We start from the raw sequence: 12,517 nt of genomic DNA on the forward strand, positions 1-12,517 counted from the left end.
ATGTCCAGGAAATGTTCATGATTTCTGCAGCTGTTGACTGGTTGCATGTTGGTTCACTGATCATGAGCAAGTTGCTTTAATTTTTCTGAGACAGTTTTTGTTTTTTTAAACAAGAATTCCAAATCAATATTAGATTTTACTGAAATATATTTTAGCAAATTTTTATTTTGTATTACTTTTTCCAGTTTTGTGTTATTTTAATTCCTAGAGTGAATTGGTCATTTTCTTTCATGGAGGGGGGGTATGTAAAATGTCAAGCAAGACTGCATGTAATGAATCTTTATGATTTCTGAGTTTCACTTTCTGTAAAGAGGGATGATTGTATATTTTTAGCTCTTCATGTATTCAAAGGTTTAAGCAGAAATTCTTGTTTGTTTGTTTTTTCAGAGGTATAAATTTGTAGATCCTGTTTTCACTGTGTGTTATTTTTGTGCAACAGAGCTAAAGACCAGCATAGACAAGCTCACACAGACACTGGAGGGCATGTACTCTGACAACAGTCTCTGCCAGGTAAGACTTTACTTTTCACTGAAGTTCTGCTTTCAAAAGCTTTGGTTTGCAAAAGGTTTCCACCACCTTAACTTTTTAACACCTATCTGATTCGCGGCTATAAAGGGACAATCGGTTTACAGGATATTTGTTAGCATTCAAGAAGGGTGGTACCTGGAAAGCCGTAAAAAGTCAATCTGAAGTTTGCCAAAGCTATCAAAAGGATTCAGCAAACATGTGGGAGAGGGGATCTGCTCAGATGTCTTTAAAATTTTACATCTACAATAGAGAATTTCCTTCATACCTTATTACTTGAGTAAAGCATGGTAGTGGCAGCATTAGGAGGTTGCTTCTTTTCAGAGGAGACAAGGAACCACAGTTTAAGGAGTAAAGCTAAATACAGAAAAATCCAGGTTAGATAATATGTTAGAGACACTAAATAAATACATCCAAAGCTACAATTAGATGTTTTGTACCAAAATATGCTGGTGAAGATTCTCATCATTTATTTAAAGAAAAAAAGTAAAAAAAAAACAAACCGACTTTGTTTTTCAAGTTTTCAAACTTGGAAAACAAAGTCTAGTGTTTTGTTTTTATTTTACTTTTTTTGGAATAGATCAAAATATAGTAATGAGTCAGATAGGCCCAAAGTCAAGGACTAAATCTTTTTCTTAATGGAATTTTAAAAACCAAAATTAATAAATCTGATTATAAATAGCTTTCCTAAACACACATTTAAAAAGGTTTGGTTGATTAGACTTTTTTTTTTATAATTCCCCCTGCAATTTTTTCCACTAATTGAAATTTCTTTCATTACATGACATAATCTTTAATAGAGTGACTATAGGACCAGTTTGATTTAACGTTTCTTACCATATATATATATATATAAAATTAGGGGATCCCCGCTCCATCTCGCCATGGGTTTGGGGGTCCTTGGCCTGGAAAACGTTGAAGACCCCTCCCTTAATCCATTTCCAACTTGCATTTTAAATTTCCTTTTTGAAATTGCATTTTATTTTTGCTTTACAAAACTAATTTCCGTCCCCCTTCTGGTTACTCAAGGGTTGAGCCCACTGAATCCCCAGTTACACCGATCACTGTCTAACCCAGGAGAAAGCATCCAAAGAGCTGCTGTGATTGGTTTAATTTTGTTTTCAGTGTGCTCAAGGACACGGGCGGTTCTAGACAGGGGCCAACGGGGGCCAGGGCCCCTGTAGATCATGTCCTGGCCCCTGTTATGTCCCCTGTACTGAAGACATAATACTCAAAGAAATTCTAATGATGATATGTGCAGAAACAGAAAGGGTTACTGATAGATCCTTTGGATCTATTTTATTTTTTTCTTTACAAATTCTGTTTTATTAACTGTTTAAAAACATAGCATAAGTGGTATTGAGATAGGATCCCAGTTTTCATCTGCTAAATGTTTTTTTCCAAAACAAATGTAAAAAAAAAATACTCTACTTTTTATAGCTAATTTTAACAGTTTTTCTTAAATTCTAATTCAGATTTTATAGAAAACTGTCATTTCGACTTAAATTAAGTTTTAAAAAAAAGTAAAAATCCTAAATTCTGAATGTATACACTGGAAAAACGATCTAGAAATAAGTAAACTTTTCTTAAATTTAGTGTATTTACCCTTATTTTGAGTAGGTAAATGAGGTGTTTTGCCAATGGAATGAGTATTTTTACTCTTAAAATAAGATATTTAGATAAAATGCACTTGAAATAAGACAAGGCAATTGCATTGTCTTATTTTAAGTGTAAATTGTCTTGTTCCATTGGCAAAATGTCTCTTTTACCTCCTCAATCCAAGAACAAATGCACTTATTTTAAGAAAAAATAACTTATCTAGATTTGGATTTTTTCCAGTATTGACCTTAGAACATTTAGAATTTTAATGAAACCTAATTGAATAGAAATTTCACTTCATGCAGCTATCTGAATTTATTTGTATCCCTTGGCCTGTTTTTTTTATTTCATGCTTTTCCGTGCCCCCATGAAAACACGCTGGCCCCCTCCTGCCCCCCTGGTACATTTGGTCTAGAGCCGCCACTGCTCAAGGACTAGATTATTTTTTTTAACTTACTTGGAAAACCAAACATTATCCTTATTTACATACCCCCCCCCCCCCCCCCCCCCCCAAAAAAAAAAAAAAAAAAAAAACATAAAGTCTGTGGTTGTAATGTGTCAAACACTGGTTGTAGAATAATGTCTTCTAACTGAAAGAAATGCTATTTTCAACAGGTGCCTTACAGACTACACGCAGTGCTTGTTCATGAAGGTCAGGCATCAGCAGGTCATTACTGGGCTTACATCTATGACCACGCTAACCAGCGCTGGATGAAGTACAACGACGTCAGCATTACAGAGTCTTCGTGGGAGGAGCTTGAAAGAGACTCTTTTGGTGGGATGACCAACGCCAGCGCATACTGCCTGATGTACATTGATGACAGACTACCTCAGCTGATCACAGGTACACAAATGGCCTCACTTAAACCAAAAATCATTAGTTCTGATTTTATTTAAAACACTGATGGATACATCAATTTAATTCCTCCAATCATATTTACATATAGACACTGTTGATTTAAGATGACCCTCTAAGACACACCGTTCCTCATTTGCATAATGAGGCAGAAATGCAAACAGAAATGTAAAAACGACATGCAGAAATAAATAGGATAAAAAAATACAAAGGCAGAATAAAGCAACAAAAATATTATAACATGCACATAGATAAATACTTAAAAAATATGTAATTAATTTATAAATAAATAAGGTAATTATTACAAAGGTGAATAAATAAAGAAGCTAATTAAAAGAGAAATATACATTTATGTCTCACTATAATTTAATTTCTACCTACATTTATTTGTTTATTGTATTTTTGGGGGCAATTAATTGGATGCTTATTTATTCATGGAGAATTTATTTATTTCTGTATTTATTTTTAAATATGGTAGAGCAGCTCCTCCATGTTGATGCATCAACAACCTTCTAAATATAATATAACTACCCAGTGTCTCATAGTCATCAATGGCTTTGGGACATATGAAGTTTAACATGTATTTTTATAAAGTTACGTTATTAAGCATTAATTTAGGTACAATTTGATAGGATTTAATTTTTTTGAGATGATGTTAATGTGTACAAAATAAACTATATTTATTGATTTACAGCTCAAAGGTTGAGATCGGTGTAATTAAATTGGCATACTTTTCCATATTATGTAGTAATTCATTTGTCACGATTAGGCTATGGTCAGTTGACACAAAAGCAGAGGCAGCGAGGCAGAGGTGAATCTCTTGTGGATTTAATAATGACTTAACAGAAAAAAGAGGCAGGTTATCCAAAAATCCAAAAAAAAACAAAGTCCAAACAAACATGAAACCAGGAGTCCAAAAATCAAAAAATCAAAAACATGAAAACTAGTCTAAACGTACCAGAAACCATGGAGACAACAGGGGAATCACATTCATAAGGAGGAGGGCACAGAGAGAAGGAGTTGGAGCATGTTTGACGAGGACCCAGCAAAGGGGAACTGAAGAGAGAGGGCCTTTTAAAGGAGACTCAGGCAAAGAGGGGGCTAATGAGGAAACTGGGAGCAGGTGTGCAAAGAACAAGAGAGGGAAAGAGCTAGGGAAGAAGGAGAACACAAGAGGGCAGCAGAGAGCAACAAATAGAAACCTGGAAGACTGGAAATAACAACAAAATGATAATCAAATAACTAGGACTATAAAACATGGAGAAAAGAAAACTAAACACTAGAAAACAAGGAATAAAGAAAGACTGAATACTCAAAAGAAAAACATAACAGAAACAGAAACCTGACATCATTCTTGTTCATTGGTTTTTAATTCATGTTTACAATTTTTTTTCTTTTTTTTCAGATCTAAAAAATTTATTTGTTTCTATATATCTTCTTAGAAAGTTCCTTACTGGTTTACATTATAGGATTATAATATCTGAAAAAAATAATCAAGACTTTCATTTCAAGTTTAGATGTTGTTTAGGTGTTGTGTAGGGTTTGTTGAGGGAACCTTTGACCTAACCATGTGTGCCATCCACCCAGAAGACACAGATGATGAGACAGGCCAGGTACTTCATGGCATGGATTCGCTGCCGGCCGCCCTCAGACGCTTCGTTCAGGAAGATAACCGATGGTTCCAGCGAGAGCTCAGCGAATGGGAAGAGCAGTTCTGCCAGACTGCCACCCCACAGGAAGAGTCTGCCACCGCGGCGGAGCCTCCGAGCTCCTCTGTGGAGAAAACACAGCAAACACCTGTGGAGCCGGCACCACAGTCTGGACCTTCCACTGAAGAGCTGGACCAAGGAGCCGTTTTAGGGCCACAGTCAGGCGCAGAAGAGGAGAAAGCTGCAGACTGTGATGCAAGGGCGACGTCTGAAGGTATGCAACGGACACAAATTATACAAGTTAAATCAAGTGATCAGGGGCGGATTTACCATTAGGCCCCATAAAACTCCTTTCACATATAGGTTTAATACAGCTATTACTTGTTTTTAAGAGATCTGACCCACATGCAGGAAACCACTCAGAGAACCAGAGGAAAAGTTTAACAGGTTTATTGAAATAATAAATCAGGTTGATCCAGGGTAACTCAGAGAGCTGGTGCACCAGAACTGGAAATGAGAAGGGTAGTTCAGAAGTAAATTCAGGGTCAGTGGGAACTTTGAACAACGTCTTGCAAAAATCAGAGATGAACGGGACTCAAGTTAGTAGAAAAAGGCTCTCTTCCCAGAATCCAGTCGGGGGGGTTATCCGGAGATTGGGGGGCTAGTTGGAGAGCGGACAGGTTTTTGGTTTGGTTGGTTCCTTGAGGAGCAATGGAGCGGACTGCCACTTCGATTTCCAGGAGAACTTGAACGGGTCGTATGGAGATTAATCCCCTGCTCAGTGTGAAGCTCAAAACAATCCTTCCAGGGGGAGAAGGCCAAAACATCCAGTTTGCAGGATGACTTCCTGCCAAAAAGGCAAAGACAAAAAACAAGGTTAGACTCAGCAAAACTCGGCTTGGCTAGAGTACCCAAAACTGGCAAACACTCTGGCGTCGAGGCAGCGGCAGTACACCGCTTAAGAGTCCTCAGTAATGAGCACAACCAGCCGCAGGTGTGTGGGAGGACCAACGACAACAGGGCGCCACCCGGTGGTGGAGGGAGAGAACACAAAAAAACAAACACAGCCCACACACACTGGATTCCTAACAAAAAGAAGCTACCCTATCAGTGCTAAAAAGAGGAAAAAGAAGGAGGAAAGTAGAAAGCTGCTCTCAAAGTTATCCAAAGTGACTGCGGCTTCTTTACTGCGGCGGTAATACCCCTGCCGCAGCAAACTCAGCTTCAAATTTGACACCCGTTGAGTAAGAGATTAACAATTATTAAACATTATATCATATTTACAATATTGAAGATAGGTCATCTTAAAATTAAGTTTGAATTTTGTTTGTATTTGCTACAGACGACCAGAAATCAATTATTTAGGTAGGGTTTTTTTTGTCTTGTCTTGTTTTTTCCTCTCATGTTGAAGTGGAAAACATCAAGCTTTTGCGTGTCCTTTCTAATGAAGAACTGAGAAATGGAGATGGCCGCATATTTACTTCCAGCTTTTATTTCATCCAAATGAAAAATGGAGAACAGATAAGCAGATCATGGCTTGTCTACAGTGAAAAGAAGGACTGGGTTATTTACTTTTGCTGTCGCCATTTTAGTGAGGGACAATAGGTAGAATAAATAATGGATGTCTATTCTATTAAAATTCCTGTATCTGTTTTATGTGTTGTCTTCTCAATCCAGAGGGTCCTATACCTGTATTTGCCTAGGGCCCCAAATTTCCTAAATCCACCCCTGGATGTGATTCTGTGCAAATTCTCAGCCATCTGGGTCATGGCAACCACTTTTAAGCCTGTTGTGCTAAGAGAGGTTATATAACATACACTCTTCAATCACTTAATTAGACACTATCTATAGGTATGATTTTATATACTCTACAGCGTAGGTCTTCAACAGGGGGTCCGTGACCACTAGGGGGTCCACGGAGGTACTGCATGATGGTCGCAAAAGTTTTGGTTGATAACACTCTTTTTTTAATATTCCCCCCTGCAATTTTTCCACTTATTGAAAAGTCTTTAAATCCACATAAACATGAATTAAACACACTGTATTAAACAGATAAATGGAGGCGGAAGATGTCTTTCATTCATCAATGCACGCATTCAGCGATACACAGGAGCTCTTTTAAGCTGGGCACCGTTTCATTCACAACACCTAACCCATCAACCAGGAATCAGAATCAGAAATACTTTAATAACCCCAAGGAGAAATTACTTCCGTTAAATGACTTTATATGTAATAGAGTGACAATAGGACCAGTTGGATATAACACAATTTCATTCAATATATATAATTAGGGGTCCCCGCTCCATCTCACCATCAGTTTGGGGGTCCTTGTCCTGGAAAACGTTGAAGACCCATGCTCTACAGAATATCATATCTACAGTTAAACATGGTAGTGGTGGAGTGATGGAAGGCTGCTTTGCTGCTTCAGAACATCCAAAAATATTCTTCCAAAAATAGTAGACCAAACTTCCTCCATGGGGATGGAAGCAACTCATAACCAGCTATTAAAAACATGTAAAGGTTTTTCTGGGCTGGAACAACCAGTTCTAACAATTTGTTTCCATAGAGCCATGTGGGCTTGACTAACTGATTCTATTTATATAAATAATGAAATGAAACATACTTATTTTACAAAACTAATAATACATACATGCATAATAAATCCAGCCCTCTTCACATCCTATTGAACAGCAGAGGCTCCTGAGATTTTGCCCCCATCTGCAAGTCCAGAATGCCGAGCAGATGCAACTGACACCCCTGCAGTCAGCGACACCCTGGAATCAAGCCCAAAGTCAGCTGAGCTGCAGAGTCAGGTGGGGAAGTCCTTCAGTCTATAACCCTCCTCCTGATATTCTATCACACTGGAAAGTGGGTTAAAAGTTCTGGGTCACAGAGCAAGTATCTGAGGCAAGGGTCTTCTTCATTGGTTTTGTATATGACCGACACATTAAAGGTCGTTTTGAGTTTAGACAGGCTGCTGTCACCACATGCTTCTCCAGGAGGAGCGGATCCTGCAAAGTCATTTACTAGATGCAATCATCTGGGTTTCCTTAGATAGAAAACATTTATCCAATCTGTTTTTTAATTTGATTGTAAAGATTATTTTTGTTGTGAATTAGCTCTGTTGAAATAAACCATATTGAATTGTAGTGAATATAATAGAAATTTAGATGCAGTTTAGATGTTTTTAGATATCTGCCGTGAAACTCACTTGCTTAAATATACTTGTCATATGTTTTTTAAATCGAATTTTGTTCACTTCCTTTTTTTAGACCTCTGGCTCCGATGCAGAGGTTAGTAATCAGGAACCGTCTGGACTCCACGTGCACGCGGAGGTGGCAGGACTGAGCTCTGAGACAAATGATGAACCGGGAGCATCTGGTGAGGCTGCTGGACTGGAAGCAGATCCGGAAAACGAGGGGCGACACCGGGAGCAGGAGGAGGCCCCAGCCAGGCAGAGGCAGGCTGAGAATGAAGTGTCAGAGGTGGAGATCCCCAATGTGGGGAGGATCATGGTGAGGGCGGATGCTGATGGATACAATGAGGAGGTAAGGAAGGGTTCAGACAAAATGATCTCATACCTCATAGTTACCTATGTAAACTCAAAAAGTGATGAATAAATTTTAAAATGAATGCATTAATGCCTCAGTATCTACTCACACCTACTAAGGATGGGAGAAGATACATTGGAAGGTTGGATTAATGTTGCAAAAAGTAGATTACCAAAAAACATTCAAAGGTCATTGCTAAATAAAAACATAAGCCATAATTAATAAATTCAAAACTATTCCTAACTTTGATATCTCTATGCTCTGGTATGACCACATGAAACATTTGTATCCCAGGTAATTTTGCCCATTCCAAGACCTAATTGAAAAATGGTGATGGCAGCATCATGCTGTGGGTTTTTTTTCTCCTCATAATTGAACTGGGTCTGGGTAGCCAGATAAGGAAGTGAGAAAGTATGGAGCTGTCCATTTTCCACAGATGATGGACAATCCTAATACTTCCAGGTGCAGAGCAGAAGGGTGCACTGGAAAAACCTACATAAAGTGCATCAAATGCAACATATACCTCTGCATCTCAAAGAAGAAGAACTGCTTTACTGACTACCACAAACCAAAACAGAACGAACACATCTGATTAAACTACACAAATCAGCTTGCTTATGATAAGTTGAATGAGGTGCCTGGAAATCTGAACCACTGGCTTAAATGATGTCAGATTGTCAGAGTTCAGAGGAAAATGTATGCCTCGAAATGTGTTCATATTTGCCACAAGAGAGTCCCGATGTCCTCTCCAAAGGATATACTCTAAAAAATAAATAAAAACATGTTTTCAACTTTTTTCAATTGTAGTGATGTTTTTTTCACTCCAGTCATGTAGTGTAGAAAAAAAAGAAATTCAAAAACTTTTTTTTCTCTGGGTCTCAGGAGGTTATTATTAATGTAGATAGAATTATGCACAGTTCAAAATAGCAAGTTAGAAGTTTGCAGATGTTACCAAAAAAATTTAATTCCAACAATCATTTTTTATTTTCAGTTCAATTCGGTTTATTCATACCAAATGGACAAACTGTTGTCTCTGTTTGAATATTATGACAGACTTAAAATGGAGTATTTACTGTTAATAAATAAAGCAGTCAAGTTCAGTTTAACAGTTACTTTTGTCTCCAGCTAAATAAAAACTCTTTAACTGACTAACCCTAAGCTTTGAGAAACGACAACTTATCATTTTTGACCATTATCTACAGTAGGAAATGTAATGAAATTTTTAAAGGACAACAAGAGAATAATATCTAAACATTATCAAAACAAGAATGGATAAATTATCTTATTTGGGATGTAAATATATACGGAAGATTACAGAAAAAATAGAAAATCCCACCTAGTTTTCAATTCAATTCAGTTTATTTCTATAGTGACAATTCACAACAAAAGTCATCTCAGGTCACTTTCCAGTTCACCAGATCATCCAGTCAAATTGATTCAAAGTTTTCTATCTAAGCAAAACCAGTTGATTGCATCGACTCATTGACTCTTCAGCAATCCCTCGCACTAAGCATGCTTGTAGCGACAGTGGAGAGGAAAAACTCCCTTTTAACAAGAAGGAACCTTTTCCAACTTAATAACAGGAAAAACAAATCTGAAAGAAAATTGTTGGTTCTTTCAATAGTAATTCTCTATTTACTCACTGGATTGCTGATAGACAGAAAAAAACCAAAGTAACTGCCGCCATCTTGGTACTCCCCATTCCCACTGAATCGCGCCATAAAAATGCCTTTAATGTGGTGTAACTAGCATAACAATGTAATTAGTACATGTATATTTAATGTACATCATCAATTTATCAGTTTTAGCAGATTATGAGAATGTGAATGCTCCATTAACACACTAATTTTGTTGTTATAGATTTGTATAATATGTTATACTACATGATTTATAGACTTCATTGACTTCATGCTGAAAATGCAATGTTTACTTTCTATATTTTACCATATATTACAGTAATCTGCTGATACTAGGAAACAGCAAGTGTGTCAAAGTGATGACTTTATGTTTATTTTAAAAGTCTTAAGCCCCCTGCACGTATTGTTTACAATCCAACCAGTCTAATTAGGGAGTACCAATATGGCGGCTGGTGACTTCGCAGCACCCTGTGCTACCAAGAAGCTATCAGCAATTCAGTGAGTAAATACAGATCAGTGGTTATACCATGAAAGGCTCGCTGGAAAAACTGCAGCTGTTATATCAGTTTAAGAGTTTATTCCTTATTATCTTTGATTGGTTATTTAAAACCACTATATAAGGTGCAAAGTACTGTCAGAAAAGGGCTATTCATTTTGTGTTAGTTAGTGTGTGACATTAAAAGTGATGATAAAATGGTAGTAACTTTTTTGCAGTGATTTTAGGTAACTATGGCTTTGATTTTCTTTTTCTATCGCATAAAAAATACGCTCTAGATCATTGCTTTATGTTCTCACTGCGTATGTTTGCTCCGTCTTGTCACACCCCAGATATCTAGATATTTAGTCACACTGAACACGGTTCTTTAAAGGTGAGTTTTCTTTTTCACAATTGACACATTAATGGTCAGGATAAGGAACTGCTGCCATAAAAAGGCTCAGTGTTTTTCCCAATTAGTTTTACTTTAATATCATTAAATTTAAACACATTTAGACACAGTTTAAGACAAAAAAAAGGTAAAACAAATCATCTGCTTTCTCACTTTGTGTGTGCACTGTTTGTTGCTCTGTGTGAAATTTCCTGTCTTTGTTTTCCTCAATGTGTCGTTTCCTAGATGATGCTCACTCCAGCTATGCAAGGTGTCATCCTGGCCATAGCCAAGGCCAGACAGACGTTCGACAAAGAGGGCCCTGAGGCTGGCCTCATCAGGGTAAGACAAGCAGATTTTTAAGATCGTTATGTTTCGGGTTAACTCTGAAAAATCACAACATGTATGGGATAGTGTAAAGCCTACTCAGAGTACAAACATTTCTCATGACGGTTTTGTTGTTTCTTGAATTTATGCACACTTAAATCAGCTTTAAATATAATAAGTGTTTCAAATTCTTAACAGAAAATGTCAAATTTTCTGAAGGCATATTCAAATCTTTAATATGTCAAATCCCTGCATCTATCACTTTAGTCAGTTTGCTTTACATAATGCAAAATCTCCTCTAATGTTGCTAGTTTTTCTCTGCCTCTATACACATTGACTTACATGCTAACTGCTGTTGTTGCAGGCCTTTCATGAGGAGTATTCCCGCCTGTATGAACTCTCCCAGGAGGAGATCACGCCCCAGGAGGATGCCCGTCTGCAGCATGCTCTGGTCTACTTCTTTCAAAACAAGGCGCCCAAGCGTGTCATTGAGAGGACGCTGCTGGAGCAGTTTACAGACCGCAACCTCAGCTTTGATGAAAGGTGAGCAAAGTCTTGTTGGCTGTGATAGCTGGACGGGTTGGGTCAAATTTTAAGAGCCATCATCTCTGTGTGGGATGATGCTAAAATCAAACTATATAATATAATATAATATAATATAATATAATATAATATAATATAATATAATATAATATAATATAATAAAATAGAATAGAATAGAATAGAATAGAATAGAATAGAATAATTCAATTCAGTCTATTTATATAGCGCAAATTCACAACAAGTCATCTCAAGATTGATTCAAAGTTCACCAGTTGATTGCATCGACTCAATGGCAATAGAATAGAATAAAATAGAATAGAATGGAATGGAATGGAATAGAATTTAATAGAATGGAATGGAATAGTATTTACTAGAATGGAATGGGATAGAATAGAATAGAATAGAATAGAATAGAATAGAATAGAATAGAATAGAATTTACTAGAATGGAATGGAATTTAATTTACTAGAATTGAATGGAATAGAATAGAATGGAATGGAATGGAATAGTATTTACCAGAATGAAATGGGATAGAATTTACTAGAATGGAATAGAATAGAATAGAAGAGAAGAGAATAGAATGGAATGGAATAGAATAGAATGGAATAGAACTGAATTTAATAGAATGGAATGGAATAGAATTTAATAGAATGGAATGGAATAGAATTGACTAGAATAGAATGGAATATAATTTAATAGAATTGAATATAATAGAATTTAATAGTATGGAAGGTAATAGAATGGAATGCAATAGAATAGAATAGAATAGAATGGAATAGAGTTTAATAGAATGGAATGGAATTGAATTTACTAGAATCGAATGGAATAGAATAGAATAGAGCAGAATTTACTAGAATGGAATGGAATTGAATTTACTAGAATCGAATGGAATAGAATAGAATAGAGCAGAATTTACTAGAATGGAATGGAATTGAATTTACTAGAATCGAATGGAATAGAATAG

At 36.6% G+C, this 12,517-nt stretch overlaps 1 protein-coding gene across 1 annotated transcript in view; it reads left to right on the forward strand.

Moving 5' to 3' along the window:
• LOC107081857 (ubiquitin carboxyl-terminal hydrolase 28-like) overlaps positions 1 to 12,517 on the forward strand; it is a 49,111-nt gene that overhangs the window by 29,499 nt on the left and 7,095 nt on the right. Inside the window, exons 13-19 of the mRNA XM_015370185.1 lie at positions 440 to 510; positions 2,740 to 2,968; positions 4,568 to 4,903; positions 7,321 to 7,442; positions 7,902 to 8,177; positions 10,930 to 11,025; positions 11,375 to 11,553. Coding sequence (XP_015225671.1) covers positions 440 to 510; positions 2,740 to 2,968; positions 4,568 to 4,903; positions 7,321 to 7,442; positions 7,902 to 8,177; positions 10,930 to 11,025; positions 11,375 to 11,553 — 1,309 coding nt within the window. The remainder of the gene's footprint in view (positions 1 to 439; positions 511 to 2,739; positions 2,969 to 4,567; positions 4,904 to 7,320; positions 7,443 to 7,901; positions 8,178 to 10,929; positions 11,026 to 11,374; positions 11,554 to 12,517) is intronic.

This window comes from Cyprinodon variegatus, unplaced genomic scaffold, assembly GCF_000732505.1.
Source record: "Cyprinodon variegatus isolate N-32 unplaced genomic scaffold, C_variegatus-1.0 Scaffold43, whole genome shotgun sequence".
Lineage (NCBI taxonomy): Eukaryota > Metazoa > Chordata > Actinopteri > Cyprinodontiformes > Cyprinodontidae > Cyprinodon > Cyprinodon variegatus.